At 32.9% G+C, this 23,651-nt stretch overlaps 2 protein-coding genes across 2 annotated transcripts; one reads left to right on the top strand and one right to left on the bottom strand.

The window, feature by feature from the left end:
- Positions 1-370: 370 nt before the first annotated feature.
- Positions 371-5,547, top strand: LOC111992138 (disease resistance protein RPM1). Its single transcript, XM_065771612.1, is given in 2 exon segments — positions 371-2,937; positions 4,509-5,547. Coding segments are annotated over 2 exon segments (3,606 nt in total).
- A 3,500-nt stretch (positions 5,548-9,047) lies between these two features.
- On the bottom strand, positions 9,048-11,775 carry LOC136066774 (probable pectinesterase/pectinesterase inhibitor 60). The gene is made up of 3 exons (XM_065771611.1): positions 11,573-11,775; positions 11,088-11,449; positions 9,048-9,553 (listed from the first exon to the last, which is right to left on the bottom strand). Exons 1-3 carry the CDS (start codon positions 11,773-11,775, stop codon positions 9,048-9,050), a joined length of 1,071 nt encoding a protein of 356 aa, XP_065627683.1.
- Positions 11,776-23,651: the final 11,876 nt, after the last annotated feature.

Raw genomic sequence — 23,651 nt, 5'->3', positions numbered from 1 at the left:
GCGTGTACAAAACCCCGCATTGAGTGTATAAAAAATCGATGTCGCCATTAGCCATAGAATATGCCGCGTGGAAAAGTCCTTCCACAAACAACAATATGCCGAGTGGAAAGTTCATTTGAGGATATATGATTTTCATATGCCGTGTGGACTGTGGAAAGTTCGTGGAATCTTGTACCGTCGTAATCGTAGTTGAAAACTATGTATATATACCGTAGTTTAGGAATTTGGAAAGTTCATTCACTATCTGCAGAGCTGATTGCCAAAACAACTTTAGCTCCACCAGAAAGAGAGAGAGCTGATTTCCAAAACAACTTTAGCTCCACCAGAGAGAGTAAAAGAAAGAGAAAGAGAGACTCTAAAGAGAAACAGAATGGCGGAAATTGCACTTGCCGGAGCAATAGGTCTACTAGATGTCGTGCTACCCTTCCTACCGTATGTATATCATAAAGGGGTGAGCCCCGACATTAATGAAGTAAAAGAATTGTTGAAGACCATGAGAAGCTACTTGAAGGACACAGAAGGAAGAGAAGAGACAGAAGGCTGGAAGGATCGAGTGCAAAATGTGCGGAATTTAGCGTATAAGACCGAGGATGCAATCGAAGAGTTCATGTCTGATGTTACTGGAAACTCCCATCATCACCGGTTGACAACCTTTCTTCATAATGTTGGTCATTCTGTTATTGACACTATACCAATCTTTCATTTATCCTCCCAATTGAAAGATATCAAAGCCAAGATCAACAGCATCAAAGACACCGATGCATTTCGCTGCTGTCCCTCTGATGTTACTTCCAGGTTTAATGTTGAAGAGATCCCCCCAGAGGACTATCCAATTTCTAGGGATGATCATCTTGTGGGCATTGAGAGGCGGAGCGGGAAAATTTGCAGTCTTATTCTCAACAATGAATCAAGATATGCAGTAATTTCAGTATTTGGAGGTGCTGGCACAGGTAAAACCACTCTTATCCATGAAGTCTATAAAATGGTGAAGAAAAATTTTGAATGCTGTGCTTGGGTTCCTGTCCCACGCTCTTTTGAGCAATTGTTAGTGAAAATTTGCATGAAAATGGGATTACATTATTATCCAGGAATGGATGGAAGAGAGATGCTGATTCAGCATTTACAACAAAAAAGGTACATCTTTGTTTTTGATGGTATTTGGAATGAAGATGAGTGGAATTACATTGAAAGTTTACTTCCTTTTAATGATAAAGGTAGTAGAATAATCATCTCCACTCGTAGACGCAACTTAGCTTCTCATTGTGCAAGCCCTCATGATTATATTTATGATCTCAACATGAATCCATTAACTTGGGAAGAGGCTTGGGAGCTCTTCTATAGGAAGGCCTTCCCGAGTGGCAAATCCCCGAGTTCATTGGTTGAGTGGTCTGAGAAAATTGTGAAAAGATGTGAAGGATTGCCACATGCTATTGTTGCAGTTGGCACTTTCTTGTCAAATAAGCCAAGTACTATTATGGAGTTCAAAAAAGTCCATGACAGTCTTGAGTTTGAACCAGGAAGTGCTGTTGGTCACACATACATTAAAAAACTATTTCAAAGTTATTTTCATCTATTGCCCAATCTCAAATCATGTTTCTTGTACTTCTGCAATTTTCCTGAAGATCACTCAGTTACACGCGGAAGACTGGTTCGCTTGTGGATTGCTGAGGGGTTCATTGGGGCAAAAGCAGGTAAAAATCTAGAGCAGGTGGCAGATGAATACCTAGATGAACTAGTTCAAATGAGTTTGGTTCATGTCAACCAATGGGATTTTGATGGAAAAGTAAAGAGTTGTCGTGTTTATAATCTTGTAAGAGGGTTCATCCTCTCCAAATCAGAGAATGACAACTTCTATACTGTTGTTAGAGGACCAGAAACAAGGTTGGGGGAAAATATTCCTCGGCGATTATCTCTCCACAACTTCTCCCCTTGCATATCACAAACAAAGGGCTTCCCTAATGTTCGTACCTTTTCTGTGTTCGGGGTAGACAATCGTTTGGAATCAAAGGCCGAAGAACTTTTCAGCAAATTCAAGTTATTGAGAGTTCTAGATTTGGAAAATGCAGCCTTGCAACATTTTCCTGAAGAAGTTGTCAAACTCATCCTCCTAAAATACTTGAGTCTAAGGAATACAGAGATAAAGTTGGTTCCAAAATCTATTAAGAAGCTTCAAAATCTAATGATTTTTGACCTAAGAGAGACTTTTGTAACCGAGTTGCCCAAGGAAATTTGTGAACTTCATAAGTTGCTCTATTTGTTAGTTTCTTGTCAAGACAAAAATCACACTGCTGTAGGAGTAAAGGGCCTAAAGGCGTGCTCAGGAATTGGGCGTTTGACATTGTTACAGAAGCTTTCTATTATCAAAGCAAACAACAAGAAGCAACGCATTGTTAAAGAGTTGGGAAACTTGATTGAATTGAGGAAACTGGGAATCACTGAGCTCGTGAAAGAAGACGGAAAGGATTTGTGTGCATCCATTGAGAAGATGGAACATCTTACTTCTTTGTATGTAGAATCGGTGAGCATGGAGGAGGATCTTGATTTGAATCATGTTAGGAAATCTCCTGAGCTGATTAATAGTCTATTTCTTGGAGGAAGGTTGCATTGTATTCCACAATGGATTTGTTCACTCAAAAATCTGAGTAAGTTGAAGCTCAAGTTGTCAAAACTGGAGAACAGCCCGCTTGAAGCCCTTCAGGATTTGCCTTCTCTAAAGGAGCTCCATCTATATGATGCCTACAATGGCAAGGAGCTGGTATTTGAAGCTAAACGGTTTCTGGAACTAAGGATGTTAGTTATTGAACAATTCAGTCAATTGTGTATGGTGGTGATTCAGCTAACAGCAGTGCCTAAACTTCAGAAGCTAGCCATAAGAAACTGTGACTACCTGAAGATGTTGTGTATATCAAAAAGTACCCTTAATCGTCTGGAGGAAAGGCATGTTCCAAAAGGTGTTAAGATCGAGGAACAATAAGTGACATGGTTAGAATGGAAAGCAACCCGGTAATTCATTATATAAATAGTGCTATCAATACATTATGAGTCTAATACAGCAAAAATAAAGTGAGGATTGTCAGTGGTTATTGTAGTCATGATCCAATTGATGTACTTTTTGTTTCCATTCGATGCCATCATGGAATTATTTAGTTCCAAATTCTCATTTTCATTGAACTTAAGCTTGACGGATGGTCGATCCCAATCCTTAATCTGTCAAATATTTTTATGTCGTTTTATGTTTCTCTGTAGTTTTAGTTCAGTAATATATATATTATCTTGGTGAAGGTACTGGTTATTCACATACCTCTAATAAGCAATATTTGTGTCTCAACCTTAGCGCACCCCATTTTGTTCTTGCCGATTGAAAATGGTCAATTTTGAAAGACAACTTAGGCATGTGTTCGTATGTGTAATTCTAAATTAGCCATCATTCATAATTCAAAAAGAATATCAGTCACTCAAGGGAAGAGCCAAGTAATTAGCGGTTACAAACTCTACAATTTCAATCTTGGGTGTAATTAATTTGTAGATACACATGCAAAAGATTCTCCAACATGATTTAAGAGTTAGAAAAGTTAGACTTTCAATCTCATGGTAGCAGTCTTGTTCTTGACCAATGGAATATTATTAGATACTCTGAAAGTATAGTAACAGGATGTTTCCTCCTTCACATACTTGATGGATCCTACAATCAATTTAATTAGTAGGACCTACAATGAATATGAAAGAAGGGAACATCATGTCACTATACTTTAGAAATATCTAAAAATTACTCTCGTTTGGGAGAAAATTGGCAAATGCCCTTTTCGCACAAATTATGTAGCGTTTTGCCCTATTTTCCAAACTAATTAGGAAAATGCCTTTCTTTTGAAACTCGATTTAAGATAAATCGAGTTAGGCTTTATAGCATCGTTTTTAAAGAGCTTGTAGTGATGTTTTAAGGACCACAAAGTAGGCAAGGACTTCTTCTATCATTGAAAAAGCACCCTTCAAGTTGTCGCATGTTCCAACCTCAAAGTAGGCAAGGACTTGTTGTCAATTTTAATAAAGTAAAGTTATGTACGTCCATAACTTTTATACAATAACTTCACAACAAATTTTATATCAAAAATTGTTATTGATTTTAATTTTTTTTTAGTTTTTAAATAAAATTTATTGGTTCTAATCTAACTTGCTATTGATATAATTTTTTTTACCTAAAAAGTTACCATTTAAAATTTATTTTAAAAATATTGTGAATGTAGCATAACTCTACATAGATTGAACTTAAACCCGGAACAGAAAAATTTACAGCTACTAATTAAAAGTAGTACACTATAAACACATTGCATTCTACATTCCCAACAAAGCCACGATCATAGGAGCCAATCTTTCAAACACAGGAAAATCAAAAAGAAAAAAAAGAATGCAAATACAAAGAGCGCAACACAAAAACTCACGCGCACGTGCAATCACAATAGAACAGAAATAACTCACAAGTAAAATCCTTAAAAACAAGAAAGTGCATCTAGGATATTGATCATAACACGAAAGTGGGAGGTTGCTAATTTTTGCAAAAAATCTCCACTTGTTCATGTTCATGTATTGCAACCACTACCAACTGATAAGGTATGGGAACTCTTTTGCAAAAGGACGTTTCAGTTTGAATTTGGAGGAAACTGTCCCCCAGAGTTAGAAAAATTGTCTCATAACATTGTTGAGAAGTGCAAATGATTACCACTTGCAATTGTTGCAATAGGTGGTCTTTTGGCAACCAAACATAAGACTATCTTTGAATGGCAAAACTTGCACGACAGCCTTGGGTATGAATTGAGAAAAAATTTCCATCTAGCAAGTGTTAGCAAAATTCTATCCCAAAGTTATGAAGACTTGTCCTACCATCTTAAATCTTGTCTCTTGTACTTTGGCCTATATCCAGAGGACTATTCTATCAGTTGTGGAAGATTGATTCGACAATGGATAGCTGAAGGTTTCATAAAGGAAATGAATGGAAGAACATTAGAAGAGATCGAACGAGAATACATGATTGAACTAATTGACCGATACCTAGTTCAAGTATCAGAGGTTTGCCAAGATGGAAAAGCTGCTAGAAAATGCCAACTTCATGATCTTTTGCATGAAATCATCCTCCAAAAGATGGAAAATTTATGTTTTTGTCATGTTCTGTCAAAAGAAGAGTCAAGTTTGAAAGGACAAACTCGACAGATATCAATGGACAAAGTTTCATATAAATTAGAGGAGCAATTTGATAACTCCCAACTACATTCACTCTTATTATTCAATCTTGATGAATTACCATCATCATTTTGTTGTAAATTTCTTGCAAAGTTCAAGCTTTTGAAAGTACTAGATTTCGAAGATGCTTTAGTAGATAAACTTCCTGAAGATTTCGGGCATTTATTTCATCTAAGGTATTTAAGCTTGAAAAATACAAATGTGATGATGCTACCAAAATCCATAGGAAAGCTGCGAAACCTAGAGGCCTTGGATTTGCAACAATCCCTAGTACATGAGATACCAGTAGCGAATGGCAAGCTTGATAAACTGTGACATTTGTTAGCCTATTATTATGAATGCAATGTGGATTTTACTCTAGCTAGTTCAATACGAGTGAAAATACAAGGCAGGGTTGGATGTTTAAAGTCATTGCAAAAGCTGCTTTACGTGGATACAAATCATGGAGGGGTTGATTTAATCAAAGAGTTGGGAAAATTGAGGCAATTGAGGCATCTGGGCTTGACAAACCTTACAAGGGAAACTGGAAGGGCTTTATGTGGTTCTATTGAGAAGATGAACAATCTAGAATTTCTAGATGTAAGCTTGATCAGCAAAGAGGAAATCATTGATTTAAACCACATTTCATCTCCACCTCAACGCCTTCAAGAACTTTACATAAAGGGACGTCTAGACAAGTTGCCGAATTGGATTCCAAAACTTCAACACATAGTATGTGTAAGTATTTTATGGTCAAGGTTGAGTGAAGATCCATTGAAAATCTTTGAAAATCTACATAATTTGTTGGTGCTTAGAATAGCGTATGAGGCATACAATGGGGAGAAATTGCATTTTGAGGAAGGAGGATTTACACAACTTAAGGAGCTGGAACTCAAACACTTGAATCAATTAAATGTTTGATTATAGACAAAGGAGCATTGCCTCTTTTGGAAGAGCTTTCAGTAGGGCCTAATCTGCAACTGAAGGAGGTGCCCTCTGGAATAACATTTCTGGGAAACCCGAAAGAACTCTCATTTGTAGGTATGCCCAGAGAAATTGAAGAAAGTTTGGATCCAGACCAAGGGTCACATTATTGGATAATTGCGCACACTTGTCATCTATCTCCTCCACAAGATCAGCAAAGGATATTACAATTATGACAACCGTACTCTTCGCCCCAAACATTTAGAGAGGTCAACAGGGTGCACAATTAAGCAGGACAAAGATGATAAAAATGGAGATGTCGATTATTAGATTGCTTCAATTGAAAAAGGTTAGTGAAATTTAGCTAAACTTTGCTTTTATATTTGGTGATATTTTTCTTATCTTTGTTAAATTATGACATTTGGTTGTTTGGAATTACAAAATGGAATTGTTGAGTTGTGTTGTTACTTCAGCTAAATATGATTGTTTTTTTTTTTTTTTTTTTTTTTCAATTGAGAATAAAAACAAAAGGATTTGCAAAGGGTTGTGGCATTTGATCAAGCCTCTAAGAAAAATTTGAAGGCAAAAGCTACTCCGTTAGTGAATGGGTGCATACCGAAAATAGTACTATACAATAATTGTGTTAAACAAACAATTTGGCCTTGTAGGAAGACTGTCAGAACACAATAATGATCTTTATGAAAATCCATGCTTACCTTAAGAAGTGTGTTAGATGTTCTATTTAAATAGTGTATAAAAAAAAGTAAAATAATAGGTAAAACAATAAAAGGAATTTATTTTAAGATTTGATTTATTATATATATATATTAAACCTTGTGATAGTTAGTGTAAAATCTTCTTCCATTTATTAATCAAAGGTTTTCCATTTTGATAGGTAAATTATAAATAATCATGTTCAACAGAGTGATGCTAATCCAAACTTGTAAGCACGCTTTTTCCCACCAAAATGATCGATGCTATGATAGCCAGAGCATTCATATGGGGTGTGTTAAATCACCCAAACTGCATGTATCTCTCAATATCCCTCTTATTAGATCATTTTTATGTGCACCTTCGTTTGGAATTGTTGAGCTTTATCTACAAACTTGGGTGTAAAGTGGAAATATAATTGTTATCTACTGCTGTTGGAACACATTGGAATTATGGCTGTATTCCTTTCGGGTGTAAATGGAATTGAGGAAATATTTTACACCCTAATGCGTGTTTGGGTGCACATGTAAAATAAATTCAAATTGAAAATAAAAAAATTTACCATAAAATAAGCCCTTAGCCCATAAAATGTTTTATACATCTCATTTACCTTCAAATCATTTTCCAGACTCACACACCCAGAGAGAGAGAGAGAGAGAGAGAGAGAGAGAGAGAGAGAGAGAGAGAGAGAGAGAGAGAGAGAGAGAGAGAGAGAGAGAGAGCTTGAACCTGGGACAAGATTGTCACTGTTGTCTAGATCGGAGCATTGTCATCTTGTTCTCGTCATTGCCACACTGTAAATCGTCTCCTCCTCCTCTCAATCTCATCGCTACTACCTTCTAGATCGACCCACCCATGACTAATCTCGTCATTTTTGCCTAAAGATCGTTGCTGCCACCTCTAGATCGACCCACCCATGACCAATTTCTATCTCTTTCTCAATCTACCTCTCTCTTTCCCTTAGTCTCTCACTCTTAATTTCTTCCTCCCTCTCTTAGTTTGATCGAGTTTGAGAGTTTAATGAATGGTTTTGTTTTGATTTTTGTTTCTTTTAAGTTTATATATTGAAATTTTCTGTTATAAAATTTGTTTGGAAGCTGAGAAAATGTGAAAATCTAGTAAAAAAATAGCATTTTAGAATGCAGCAAAACACCTGAAAATATTTTCCAAAGCAATTTTTAGAATGCAACCAAGCATTTGAAAATATTTTCCTTTCCCTTTACACTCGGAAGATATTTTACATGTTGCCAAACATAGCCTATATTCTTCAAGACTCCAACAATCATCCACATGAAAATTGCATGTTGAGCTTTTCTTCTTACATCCATGAATCTCAAAGTTGAAACAATATCTTATTGCCAAAGAATCATTTGAAGCAATACATTATTGCAATAAGATTTGGTACTGAAATTTCCATCACAAAATTATTTTCATATTTATTCAATGAAAATAAATATTAAAAAAATTAAAACTAAAAGCTCAATATGGTATAGAATTGGTATATTTACAAAAGAAATATTTTTTATTGAAAATAATGTCACATTTAATATCAAAATAACAAAATTCTCGATTGTTGCAATGAATGATATGTACTTGCACCAAAATTTAGAAATTAATTTGACACATAGTACAAAATTAAATTTTAATTTTTGAATTTCATTGGTTTTTCTCTCAATTTTGACTTTATATATATATATATATATATTCTACTTGAAAAATTAGTAAACAATTTTTATTAGTGCTTGTTTAGGTGTTTATTATTTTCCATTAACCTTATAAAAAAAATTAAATTCATTTTCAAACTGTTTTAATTTATTCATATATTTTTTAGTCAACTCTCCATGCAATAGGTGACATTTGGTCAGTTCACAAAGCAATATATATATATCCTATGGGATAAACGCAATAGAAATCAAGGATTGAAGCAATGAAATAAAATCTGCATGGAGTCACAGTGTTGCAACGAGTTAGAAAGGACCAAATTCTTTACATATATGATTTTTTTTAAATGACATTTGCCTTTTCAATGCATACAATATTTAATTTATAAAACCACCAACAAAAGGAACTCCCACACTCGGCAGCCACTAGGTACCATTAATAAAATTTTCAACAGAAAGTCTTTAATCTCTTCAGAATTTTTGGCAATATGATACCCAGGCCATTTAACTCTTCCTTTTGTATTGGCTCCTGGGCCGCGATTAGCATAAGCTTTTCTTGTCATTGTTCGGAAGCCATCCTTCAAGATCAATCAATTTGTCAAGGAAACATTCCCTGACAATGGTTTGTGAATAACCATACCACGGCCTGCCAAGAAATGATTTGATTTGTGGGTAAGGTTGAAGATCTTTGTCAGCCTTAATGGAGTAATTATGTAGCACTATTCCCGTATCTTCCACTTGTCCACGACCTTGAGCTGTGATCATATTCACAGTGCCTTCCGTACGCTTTCTCACATAAATGTCACAGTTTCGTAAGACAACTCGTGACTTCCCAAATATGAAATCTACTACGCCATAAACTTCACATTCTCGAAAGAAATGGATACCATATGCTGTCAGTAATGTATCTTGGTATCCTTGTATGGAGAATTGGTAAATTGCAATTCGGTCATTGGCTACTCTCAAAGCCACGGCTTGGCCACCATCAGGTCCAGCATTGTTCACAAATCTAATACCTTTAACAAACACATCATTGGCGCTAATATCTAGATGAAGAAACATAAACGAAATAATCAGTATGTGTTTAAAAACCAATCGCTTAATAGATATTTACAACATTACATGCAAAGATCAATAAATCAAATTAAAAAAAAAAAAAAAAACTAAGACTAATATGACAATAGAACCTTACCTACAGTAGCCGATCCTGAAGTTCCATAACCTTGTTTCGCAGTTTTGTTAAATTGAACAATAGTCTTCTCCATGCCTTCTCCAATTAAAACTAAATTAGACTTGTTTTGAGCTATGTAGACTGCTTCATTATATGTACCTTGTTTGATTAAAATAACATATGGATTGTTACCGCTTCTATGAATCTACTAATTAACAATCAAACAATTACAAGTATAAGGAATCTTACCAACTACCCTGGCCTATCTTGAAATACCAACCTACAGTTGAACCTTCACTCCAATACTTGACTGGACTTGATCTTGTAGTAGCTTTCTTTCCTTTGATGTACAAATCTTCAATCTGTGACTAATCCTTTACAGGAATCCCAGTATGTGACTAATTCCAGCAACTTGAACAATGTTATTGGCTACAATGTTCTTCACTTCATCCACAATGAAGATTAGGAAGTACTTGGTTACAAAACCTTATGGCGTACAAATGCAGTAGCTTTTCATAGAGAAAATAAATCTCTTAGTCTCTGTATCCGTGTATTGACGGCTTCTAAAATAAGCCTTATTTATGTCTAGGATTGTGAGAAAAGAAACCCTAAACAAATACATAAGCCTGTATCCACAATGAAGATTGGGAAGAACTTGGTTACAAAACCGTATGGCGTACAAATGTAGTAGCTTTTCACAGAGAAAATAAATCTCTTAGTCTCTATATCCGCATATTGACGGTTTTTAAAATAAGCCTTATATATGTCTAGGGTTGTAAGAAAAGAAACCCTAAACAAATACATAAGCCTGTGCCAAATTTCAGGTCTGGAAAATTGAAAATCATAGTTCTCGATAGATCAAGCTACTGTCGAGCCATCTATCGAGCTTTACATTAAGTCTCGATAGCAAGCATCTGTTAAGCTATTGGTTGAGCTTAATGAACATCTTTTCTTTACTTGTTTCTTGGACCATTCTTCATGACTTTTAATATGAACACTTGATATGCTTTGAACAATATATTTCTTAATGTATCAAACCTATTTTAGATCTACCCAATTACAAGTAAAGTGCATTTTGTCAAAAGATTAGCCAACTACATAAAATATGACCCTAACACAAGCAAATAAATTGGTTCCAACATAAAAACACCCTCCAGTAGTGTTTTTTTTTTTTCTATCATCGGCATTCCCAACCCAATCAACCTCAGAATATCTAGCAAGGGATACATTCGACTCTTTGCTGTAGAACAAACCATAATCACAAGTCCCATTCACATATTTGATTATTCTTTTAACAGCAGTTAAAGGTGACATTTTAGGATTAGCTTGAAATCTAGCACACACAACAATAGTAAGATATAACAAACAACCAATCATACTTCCGTTTAAAGTAATGTCAACAGACTAACTTGACGGATCAATCCCCAATTTTGTGCTAGTGGCCATTAGTGGTCTAGCATGGGCTACATTTTCCAGTCCTAATCTCTTTACAAGATTTTTGGCACATTTTGCTTGTTTGATGTAGATTCCTTTGTCAGTTTGCTTCACTTGTAGTCCTAAGAAGTAGGTAAGTTCACCTACCATGCTCATCTCAAACATTGTCTTCATTTCATCAGCAAAATACTTGACAAGATTATCATTAGTAGAGCAAAAAACAATGTCATCCGCATAGACTTGTGCTACAACAAAATGTTTCTTATCCTTCTGAATAAAAAGAGTACTATCTACATTTCCTCTTTTAAATTCATTCTCCACAAGATAAGAAGTCTGTCTGTCATACCAAGCTCAAAAGGCTTGTTTAAGACCATATAATGTTGTCTTTAGTTTGTAGACATCATTAGGTTTGTGTGGAGCTACAAATCCTTTAGGCTACTCCACATACACTTATTGCAACATTCCATTCAAAAATGCACTCTTCAGATCCATCTGATACAGTTTGAAGTTTAAGTGACATGCAATGGCCAATATAATTCGAATGGACTCAATCCTAACTACAAGTGCAAAAGTTTCATCAAAATCTACTCTTTCTACTTGAGTATACCCTTGTGCTACAAGTTTTGATTTATTCCTTATAACTATGCCATGTTCATCTGACATGTTTTTAAAAATCATTTTAGTGCCAATTACATTAACCCCTTGTGGTCTAGGAACCAAATCCTACAAATCATTATGAATGAATTGATGAAGTTCTTCATGCATGGAGTTTATCCAATCAATATCTTAAAGAGCTCCATCTACCTTCTTGGGTTCTATTTGGGACAAATAGCAAGAATGAGTGATCACATTTATTACTTTCGATCTTCATCGCATATTGTGATTTAAGCTTCCCAAGATGTTGGAATAGGATGATTCAACTTAATCCTTGTAAATGGTCCTTTTAGTAGGGATGTTGATGTGCTGTTTTGGCCAGTAGGAGTACTTCCATCACCTTGTTCTTATATCCTTTCACCAAACGATGTTGTGGGTTCTGACACTGCACCATTCAAAATTTGTAGTTCTTGATCATCGACCTTACTGACATGCTCCTTGGGTAGAGTGTCTTTAACTTCAATGTGATTGTTTTAGGTCTCTTGAATCACTTCAGAATGATCTTCGGTACTCTTCTCATCATTTATCACCACATTTGTGGTTCCATTATTGCTTTGGTTCTGAGATTGTACACTTTGTAAGCTCTACTTGATGTAGAGTATCCAAGAAAAATCCCTTTTTCAATTTTAGGATTAAACTTTTCAAGATTCTCACGATCTCGAAGAATGTAGCACTTATTGCCAAATATTCTAAAGTATTTCACAATAGGCTTTATCCCTCTCCAGAGTTCATATGGAGTTTTATTGGTATCGAGTCGAAAGTAAACTCTGTTTAGTATATGACATGCAGTGTTCACGGCTTCTCCCCAAAATGACTTGGCTATACTTTTGTTGTTCAACATAACCCTAGCCATTGCTGAGGTGTCTTGGGTGTAGAAAATTCTTGCTTAGTTCCTTAATCATTGCAAAACTATCCAAGCTTAGACTTTTCAAACTCTCTTCCATGATCACTTCTGATACGAGCAATGATGGCATTCTTCTCAATCTGAAGTTTCTTGCAAAAATGTATCATCTTTTTTAAGTGCTTCAAATTTATCTCTCAGAAAAATTACCCAAATATATTGAGTAAATTCATCAACCACTACTAGTATGTACTTCATTCCACCTGCACTTTGAACCCTGGCGGGACCCTTTAGATCAATGTGCAATAATTCTAATGGTCTAGATGTTTGAAACTCACTTATTGATGGATGTTGAGATTTCACTTGTTTGCCAATTTGACATGGTCCACAGTTACTTTTCTCTATCTTCTCAAATTTTGGTAAACCTACAACAGCCTCACACTTAGAGATCTTTTCAATTTTCTTATGACTAGCATGTCCTAACCATTGATGCCATAAGTCCACCTAATTTATCTTCACACTATAGCATTTGTGACTAATGCTCGGTGTTATGCCATAGCAATTATCAACAGTTCTTATCCCAACATAGATGAAGACACCACAATCATCAAGTATCTCACATTCATACTTGGTGAATAACACATTTAGTCCATTGTCACAGATTTGACTGATACTCAATATATTTGCCTTTAATTCATCCACTTACCAAACATCTTCAAAGACGGGCAACATTGGTATGTCTATTGTGCCAATACCATGAATGATTGATTTGCTTCCATCTCCAAATGTGACAGTTCCTATCTTTCCTTCAAAAAGGGTCTTGAACAAAACTTTGTTACCTGTCATGTGCCTGGAACAACCACTATCCAAATACCACAAACAAATATCACGTACTTTTAAGGCAGTTAGTGTAGTATAACAAACATAATTATTGTAACTTGTAGTTATACCAAGGAATTCAAGAATAGGATTTGCATAGTTTATAAGCCACACAGTCCAAGATGAAAAAAATTCAATTTTAAATCTAATTGAATTTAGAGGAAAGATAAGAGAATCCATGACAGCAGGGGTCAAGAATCAACTCAAGGTAAAACTACCTAGACAAAAGCTAACTTGCTCTAATACCACTTGTTTGTTTGTTTAAACCACTTAAAACCAGATTAGTTTAACCTAATGAATTAGCAAAGTAGTTACTTAGGTTAATTATGAGATTTAGGTTAAACACATGCAAACATATTACTTGGTGCGGAAAATTAAAGAAGACAGTACTATGATGACCTAAAAAAACCAATAAAACAAACCATTTTAAGGTAAAAACCTAGGGAGGATTTAACTTAGCTATCCTTAAGGTAAACAAATCCACTATGATAGAATGGAAGATTACAATAGATTTAAATCCTAAATCTAAAACTACCTCTTGTAGAACTTACTAACACGACCACGTGTAGCTTCGACTCCACGGACTCTTCTATTTTGAATTTGCTGAACATAAACTCCCACGTTTATGACTTTGAGATTCCACTCAAAGATTTTAGATCACCGTCAGTAGTTGATCTTTTGCAACAACTTAGTTCCACTAGTTCTTGATTGTAGATCTCTTGAGCCGGCAAATGCTTGTTGAGTTATAAGGTACAGAACCTCTCAGATCTCATAGGAGTAACTCACAATATTTCCTAGAACCCCAAAAACGTAGCTAGGGTTTTTCTTTTATATCTAGAAGTGTTTCACTTGAAACCCTAAGGCTTCGTTTCGAAGTTCACAAAGGAATCAAATGGAATTGAATGGAATGATCATAAGGGAATGGAAAGGAATAGAATGTATTTAAGTAAGGGAAATGAATGAAAAAGAATGGAATGGAATGGAATAAGTAGCCTTGATTGAATGTTTTGAAATAAAGAAATGGAAAAGAATGAAAATAAATGGAATGTAAGTAATCTTGTTTGGGAGTAACTTGGAAGGAATGAAATAGAATTATTTTATGACAATATTACAATTAAACCCGTATTTAAAAATAAATAGTTGAATATATAAGGGTATTTTGGGAGTTTTAGTAAAAAAATTCATTAACCCTAATTTCATTCCCTCTCATTCCTCCCAATTTTGGGGGGAATAAAAATTTGAGGTTTTAAGGGAATAGAGAGGAATGAGTGTTCCCTCCTACACATACCATTCCCTCTTACTTAAACTCCCAAACAATGGAACAAACTTTCCATTCCCTCCATTAAAACTCCTAAACAAGGGAATGGAAGAATATTCTAAAATTATTCTTTTCATCTCTTTCCATTCCACTCCATTCTCTCCTAAACGTTTTTGTAGTGTTTGGACTAAAATAGAATTCTACAGAAAAATCATGTCTATGATTTTTGGTCGATCGAGGCTTAATTTTGGTCAGTCGAACCTCACTAAAATTAAATTCTCCTTTCTGCAGCTTGAATGTTTTTGAATCTTGACTTGTACTATCATAAGCAATGTCTAATACATAATTTGGATATGTTTTGATCTCGGTTTGCCAACATACATAAAAATAGAAATCTAAATTTTTAAACCTAAACATTTAGAACCTAACAAAATTCATTGATTATAGAAAAAGAAGCTTTGTGCCCTCTTGAAAAATTGAACATTGAGCATTGTCCACAACTAAAGAAGTTAACCTCTAGAGTTGAACACCTAAGAAATAATAGAGGCTTCCCATACACAATATCGGTGAATTGCTTGGTGGTGTAAATAACATTGATTTGTGTATATTATATAGAATCCAAATAATTGATGTGTGTTTGGGTGGCTGTTAGGTTCTAAATATTTAGCATTAAATGTTTAGGAACTAAATTTGTGTATGTTGGCAAACCGAGTACAAAAACTAGTCTAGTATATGATCTTAGAGTCCTTGAAGAGGTTTTAGACATTACTCAAGATGATACAAGTCAAGTTTCAAGAACATATTAGCTGCAAAAGAAGAATTCAGAAACTGAAACTTTTAACCAATCGAGTGTGTTCTTCGACCAATCGAAACACGAATTCTGCAGATTTTGAAGAAGGCCCAAAAACCTACGAAACGTTTAGGGTTTGTGTGCTAGATATAAAAGCAAAACCCTAATACATGTTTTTCAAGTCTTGTGAGTTATTCATGTGATATCTATGAGGTTTTGTAACCTTTTAACTCAACAAGCATCTATCGGATATTAGAGTGATGTTGCATGAACCAATGGAGATAAGTTGCTGCAACAAGATCAACTATTGCTAATGATCTAAATCTTTGAGTGGAGATTGCAAAGTCACAAACTGGAGTGTTTGTGTGTAGCAAATTTATAATAGAAGAGTCCGTAAATTTGGAGCTACGTGTGGTCACGTGAGTAACTACTACAAGAGATAGCATTAGATTTAGGGTTGAATCTATTGTAAAATTTCCATTTTATTCTTGAATTGTTGCCTTGTAGATTGTTTAAGTTAAATCCTCCTCAGATTTTTTACCTTGAAACTAGACCGTTTCATTGGTTTCTCTGAGTCATCATATCGCTCGTGTTCTTTACTTTTCCGCTATTAGTGATATGATTGATACTTGTTTAACCTAGATCTGTTTAATTGAACTAGATAACAACTTGGCTTTAAACTAGGTTAAAGAATTTGAGTTTTCAGGGGTCTAAATATATAATAGTGGCCAAGAAACCCAAAGTTACATATTTAGTTTTTATTTTTTAATTTTTTTTAATTTTACTTTAAAATTAAGGATTTTTTATGAGGATTTTTTATTTATTCAAATGTTGATATGGATTTTTTAAAATAGTAATTAAATATTTTTATTTTATTTTATTAGTTATGTGTGTGTCAACTATCAAGTAAGCATTTCATTAGCCACATTAGCAAGTTCTGTCATTGCAATGATGGCAAGGACTCAAATGAAATTTTTTAATAAAATCCAAGCACCAAATTGAAAGTTTTCAAAGCATAAGACCTAAGGTAAAAAATATCTTACACAAAAAAAGAAGAAGGTATTTTAACCAAAATCTAAAGCTCCTCACACATGAGTTAGGGCATATATAGGGGTTACGTAAGCAATGAATCCAAGAGACGTGAACAATTAGAGGGTAGATGAATACAAATTTTTTGTCTCACTTTTTGTGTTTCACTTTATACTTCATCAATCATAGTATGTAAAGCTGGTTGATTTTATAAATTTATTCTAATCTTTTATTATTTTATAATATATAAAAAATCAAATAAATACATAACAAATTGCTATTGGAGCATAAAGAGAGAAGACAATTTCAGATTTAAAATTGATCAAACCGCCTCATCAGCTACCTGCATTCATCCCGAATTGGACTAACATATTATGAGTTACTAACATGTTATGAATTGGACATAAAATGCATTGTAGTGGACTCATTTGAAAGGAAGCATCAAGTTACAAGGTGTGGGGTTGCGATGGCCAGAAAAGTCAAAAAGTCTAACATGTTTTGAGTTACTTTACAGCTGTGGACCGCTTAAAACATGGTTGATTTTTCTGACAAAACATGACTAAAGTAATCTGACTCAAAAGCCAGAAAGAAGAAAACAAAAAACTTTAGGGAAAGTTGGTGGAAGCCCCTTTTTCTTTTAATTTCCACATTTGATGTCGATTCCTGGTAAGATAATTTTTTATGATTAGATTAAGACATCAATTAATTTTTTTTGTAAGCGAAGATTAAATCTCAAATCTCTTATTTAATTATCATCAACTTTACTAATTGAGCTGCCTAGAAGCTACAATTGGTGGAAGCTTTATCATTGAGAAGAACCTAAATTGTCCATTTATGATATATTTATTTAGATTTTGTTATCCATTTTGGAAAAGTTTTTGTGAAAAATTAAAAAAACTGTCAAAACAATAAATTACTTTTTCATTTTTTTAAAAATAATTTCTAAAATGATTTACTAATATTTGACATAAAGTCACGCATTAGTAAAACTCTTATATATGTGTGTGTGTGTGGGGGGGGGGGGGGGGGGGGGGTTTAATTTTACCAAAGATATCTATTCTACCCATAAAAGGTTTTTTTTTTTTTTTTTGGTCTCATACTCTTGTGATCATTTCTCTTCTTCACTGCGTGCATTCACCTTCAATTTTAACCATCCAATTGCACAGGAAAGTTTTTGCTTATATTGCAACTTCTTTCAATAATTCTTTGATTACAAAGAAATTTTAGTAATTTAAAATTTTGTATAAAAAATAAGTTTATAAATTGAATAGTAAATATAGACATAAAAAACATGTAATTCAACGATTAGATTTTCAAATATATAGTTATATTAATTTTTTAAATGAGAATTATAGTCAATGACTATATTCAAATTTATAGTCAAACTTTGTCCTTAAATAAATGCATAGTGGCTGGCTACTAGCAGTGGCAGCCTTAGTGGCATTGGCATATAATTGTCAATCGACTATTAAGTTTTAGTTATAAACTATGAGGTTAGATTATCCTTTTTAAATTAATAATTTAAAAAACAGGTTGGCTCATGTTCATTGGTTAATTGAATCATGTTGACCCAAAAAAAAAAGTCAGGTTATGGGTTAATCCATTTTTACTTTTGGTCAAAACATTTGAGTTTGGATCTTGTATTTTTCTTTTGATTTAGGACAAGTCCAATTTTGCGTTGTGTAGGTAGGGCTTGATATTTAGGAAGGACAGATGAAGTTTTGGGTAGGTAAATTTTAGCAATTTTTTGAAACTCGAATCGGACCAGGTTAACTGGGAACTGGTCCTTGGACCAGTTCTCTATGTCACTATTCAATCATCTCATTATTTTGGTAAAATTTGATGAAAATATGTTGTTGGCTCATAATCATAGTTCAATTGGGTTGTGTTAACCAAAAAAATGTTGGTTTATGGGTCAACCCATTTTTACTTTAAGTCAAAAAATTCAAGTTCAAATTGAGTATTTCTTTGCTAGAACCTGCTCTCACCAGGTGAGAAAACAACTCCAACGTGCAAACCATTGGGTCACTTGCATCTTGTTGATTAGGAATAAAACATTATTAAATATAAAGGAAATTTAAGTACCAAATATATTAAAAAATTTAATGACACATCATGGTTTGACTTTGGTTGAACCTCGGTCTAACCTCAAAAATTTCGAATCTCTCTCTTTTCTAGTTCTTTAAACAATCTGAATTTTAAAACCATGCATTTTAGCTTTTTGTGAGACATATACCAGTGCATTTTGCTATTTATTTGGGGAAATGTCATATTAGTTTCTCTCACATTTTATCATTAATTTAGGCACTACAATTGATGTGAATTGTGTAATTTAGGCCCTTTTAGATATACACCATTGTAAGTTTCTTTAAAACCTTTTTCTCTCTTCCTGTACGTGTGTGTTAAAAATACTTAATATTTAAAAAAAAAATAACAATTTACTTTCAAACATTCGAAGAATCAAAAACAGTTGTCCAAAAAAAAAAATCACAATATAGAATTATACATCACTTCTCATCCCCTTAACTAACTTCAACAGTGCCATAAAATTATAGAAAATTTATACTTTTACATATTTTGCGAAATGACTCAGAAATCAATGGAATTTTTTTTTTTTTTTTTTTAATGCTTGACCAGTTAGGTTGGACAGAATGCCAACAATTTTCATTTTAGTCAAAATTATCTTATGTGTCAAATGTAAATTTCAAAAGTTTATGAAGTAAATTGTTACTTTTGTGGCAAATTATTAGTTTGGTTCCATAGTTAACATAAAATGAACAATTTAGAAGGAAGACTGAATTTGATAACGTCATTAGTATTGTCCATATTATGATATGTGTAATGTATCTTTTGAAGTCATGCAATGACTTCTAGTCCCCCTTTCTTTCTTTTTTTAGTGTGTGGATATGTGCCTTTTGAAGTCAATGGCTTCTCGTATTCTTTCTTTTTTTTTTTTTTCTTTTCGTTTTTGTGTTTTTTAGATATAGTTTAAGTATAGGCTAATCTCATACAAAAAAATGTATACGCTGATGAATCTTCCAAAAAACAAAAAAAGAAAAAGTATTTAAAATGATAATAAGGAGTGAACAACCGTAATTAAAATATATGATAATATATAAGTAATTTGTGCAAAATACAAGAAAGTTTCACATAAAAGGAAATAGGATGTACCAATATTCAAGTGGGAGATTTTAATATAGAAGGTTTTATAAGGAATCTTGATGGAATTTAAAGTCAATTAAAATATAAATATATTGTAGTATTAAAGTACTCCTAATAAGGTGAAATATTGGGAGACATCCAAAACTTATATGGAGCAGTATTAAATGGTTAACAACTTTATATAGATTATAGATTATAAATAATGATGATTTTTTTTTTGAAGAATAAATAAGGGTTTGTTTAATGATTGATCACGATTCTTAAGAATTTAGGATATATTACAATAGATAATCTGGAATATTTTTTTACATCGTATGGATTACTCCAAAGGAAGAATGTGCAGAAAATATTTTAAAGTAAAGCATTTGACGTTCTTAAACTGATGGCATAAGGAAATTCAACATTCATTACCAAATGCCTTGATGTTTTTTTCTGTTTGTATTTTATAATTTATTTTGGTTCATGCATGCCTATGAGTGTACATTTCACGATTACAATCCTGGCATGAGAAAAGTTTGAATATATATTAAGACCTTTCCATAGAGTTAACATAATTCTGGCAAACACATGCAAGTGTTCCTCAATGCTGGCCATAAGTCATCTTAAAATATCAAAGTACAAACGACAATGTAATAGTTGGCCTATTTAATGTTCGAATCGTGGACCATATATGATTTGTGATCTACTCACAGACAGATACTAGTTATCGTTTTCTACTTTGAGTAGATTAAAATACAAGAGTTGTTCAAGTATCATTGTCATCTGCATATACAATGACTGAAACAATATATGAAAGCTCTATAAACTATAAATGCTAAATCATTGACTTCAAAGACATATATGAGAATATTTTCCTAATACCCATGAAGTGCATGAGTTAATTAATGAAGCAATTTTAAATATAAGAAACGATAAATAATATCGTTGAAATTTCTCAGAACAAACATATAATAAAAAATGACTATAAATCAGGCGATGGAAGAAGAACAACTTGCAGACTGCAGTTCATAATTACAATAATTATGTTAATTACATGGGATGTCGATATATATATATATATATATATATATATATATAGAGAGAGAGAGAGAGAGAGAGAGAGAGAATTCTGTAAGAATGTAATATAAAACCCATATTTTATCCTTCCAAATTTAACATGTCACATCATCTTACCACATATTTAAGAATAAGCACAATTGCGCCCGGTCAGTCAATTCTAATACTCATATATAAATTCAACCAAATTAAGAGTTATAGAGATATTATTAGGTGTGGTATGATGTATTGAATTTTAAGTAAAATGCTGATTTGACAATCACTTTTTAGATGGTGTAAAACATGGGTTTTACACTCAATTCTTACTAAATTTGAACTCATATATATATATATATACATACATATATAATGAAATTATATCCACTTTATTGAATGTTTTGTAAACAAAGTTTTAACTAGAAGAATCTTCTACCTCCGATATATAATGCAGATATAAAATTTCTTTTAGAGTAAATTACCTTAATCATTTAAATTGATGAATTCTAAAATTGATAGGAGAAACCTATTGTATGCTCTATTCTGACCGTGAAAGAAAAAATTGATCTCGTTCGACTTCTTTAATTGAATATTTTCTTCATCATAGACATCTAAATTTTCATCTTGCTATAGTAAACTAATAATGAGATTTTAACTACAATTATACCTATTAAATAAATTATTTTGTCTATGGGTATAACTTGTAGAAAACAATATCTCATCTCATAATAATGGGAGAAGGAAAAATTAACAATCAACATTTTCATTATTGGGCATGAGGAAATTTTTGGCTAACCATTTTTCATTCAGAAATATTGTATCATAATCGTTCCACCATTCTTTTAAGTTACTCTCCAGTTTTCTTGATACAAGTTACAACTTGAAATCTTTAAAAAAGTTTGTGCAAGCAAAATAATCTTCAAGATCCAAGTTCTAATATATAAAATATTTTTAGTATCATATATTGATATACCATCAAAGCATAAATATCAATAAAACCAAGAATGTGCCAATTGATAGGTCAACCATGAGTTTAATATCTGGCACAAGTATCCTTATTGTCTTCACAATCTTGTTTGGTATTCAAAAACAAGTCGATGAAAATGTTGCCAATCGCTTAGAATCCATCCACGGGTCATTTTTTTACCATGAGTTTAAATCGCCACCCTAAGGGCCTGCACCCTATGAACACCGTCAATAGGGTGGTTGTCCATTGCCTTTTGCCATATCAGGATGCTAACGAGCATTGATACCAATTGATGCAAAATAGAAATCAGTAAGGATTGATATCTTTCTAGCTAAAAACAAACCCTTAAACTCATTCAAGGTTATTAGAATCAACTACAAAATCTAGAATCCATGAGAAAGTTTTGAGAAAAATGTTTATGATATTTTTACGAATGAAATTTTGAATTGAAAATTTGTATACAGACTTGGAGTCCATTTAGAAACCCCATAAAATTTGCTTGACAAGAAACAAATGTCTAAGAAAGATCCTAATTGATACCCTACCTTATATAGAACTTTTACTATAAAAGTATTTGAACACCTAAAATTAATGAAATAACATCCTCGAATCTAAAATTTGAAAATTAAATAATAAAAAATTGTCAAACAATAAAAATTGACCTGTATATTCTATTATATAGCATAAGCTGTGCAAAATAAATAAATAAATAAATAAAAACAAAATAAAAAATAATTTGTCAAATTATATTTTTGTATTTTACATTGGATATAAAAATATAACTTGATACTTGGAAGGGAAAATAGCAAATTACTTTTAAGACACCTGTTATTGGCATGCATGTACACCATTTTGATTACCTAGCTAAAACATTTATTTAAAAAAAAAAAAAGAATAATAATAATACATCCTCAAGGGTACCCTTGTAGTGGGTTCATTAGTTTAGGGTGTGATGTAAAGCCAAAGATCTTTGGTTCAGTCCACTACTATTTATCGTCCACCGGTCCATAGGTTTTTGGAATATCTCATAGGTAGAAAGTAGGACAGTTTCACAAAAAATTGGGACACCATTTCCTTATAAAAAAGTGTTGCATTACATGGCCAAATTAGCATTAGGTATTCACAGTTTGAGGCTTTGAGATGTGAATTTTTTAATAATAATAATTAATATTATCAATCTATCTAAATACAGTTCCATAAACAAAATAAATAAATAAATAAAAATTAATCCTCAAGGGTACCCTTGTAGTGGGTTCATTAGTTTAAGGTGCGATGTAAAACCAAAGGTCCTTGGTTCAATCCACTAATATATATCGTCTATCGGTCCATAGGTTTTTGGAATATCTCATAGGTAGAAAGTAGGACAGTTTCACAAAAAATTGGGACACTATTTCCTTATAAAAAAGTGTTGCATTACATGGCGAAATTAGCATTAGATATTCATAGTTTGAGGCTTTGAGATGTGAATTTTTTAATAATAATAATTAATATTATCAATCTATCTGAATACAGTTCCATAAACAAAATAAATAAATAAATAAAAATTAATCCATACAAATTCAAGAGAAACACATTCAAACACATGTTTGCGGACTAGTGAATTACTGAATTCTAAGCGTTTTATTCTTTTTAATCTTTCAATCGGTGTTCTTTGTAGCTTATAATTGATATTTAATATTAATCTATAATATCCATGACACTCATTAACAAGACCGTTCTCTTCTCTTAGTCATATAATTGGGGGTTGGCAAACAAATTAGCACATGGGCTGCCGCGGTATGCTAAGAATGTTAGTAAATTAGTAATAATGCAATAATGTAATTGATTTGGATGGAATGTAATTGATTTGGATGGAGGAGAGGTCCCTAGTTGTCTTGATGTACTGCTTCTACTTGCCAATTAAAAATCTCCCTTCAGGTACGTACAT

The sequence above is a fragment of the Quercus suber genome, unplaced genomic scaffold (assembly GCF_002906115.3).
Source record: "Quercus suber isolate HL8 unplaced genomic scaffold, Cork oak 2.0 scaffold_46, whole genome shotgun sequence".
In the NCBI taxonomy this organism is placed as follows: Eukaryota; Viridiplantae; Streptophyta; class Magnoliopsida; order Fagales; family Fagaceae; genus Quercus; species Quercus suber.
This window is presented reverse-complemented; position numbering and strand designations above follow the sequence as displayed.

Coding starts and splice junctions, on each gene's coding strand:
- LOC136066774 (XM_065771611.1), bottom strand. CDS start 11,775: ATGTCAGATGAACATGGCATAGTTATAAGGAATAAATCAAAACTTGTA. Junction 11,450..11,572: donor AGTGCATTTTTGAATGGAAT/GTTGCAATAAGT, acceptor TTGGTATGACAG/ACAGACTTCTTATCTTGTGG. Junction 9,554..11,087: donor ATTGGGGATTGATCCGTCAA/GTTAGTCTGTTG, acceptor TTCTTCATCTAG/ATATTAGCGCCAATGATGTG.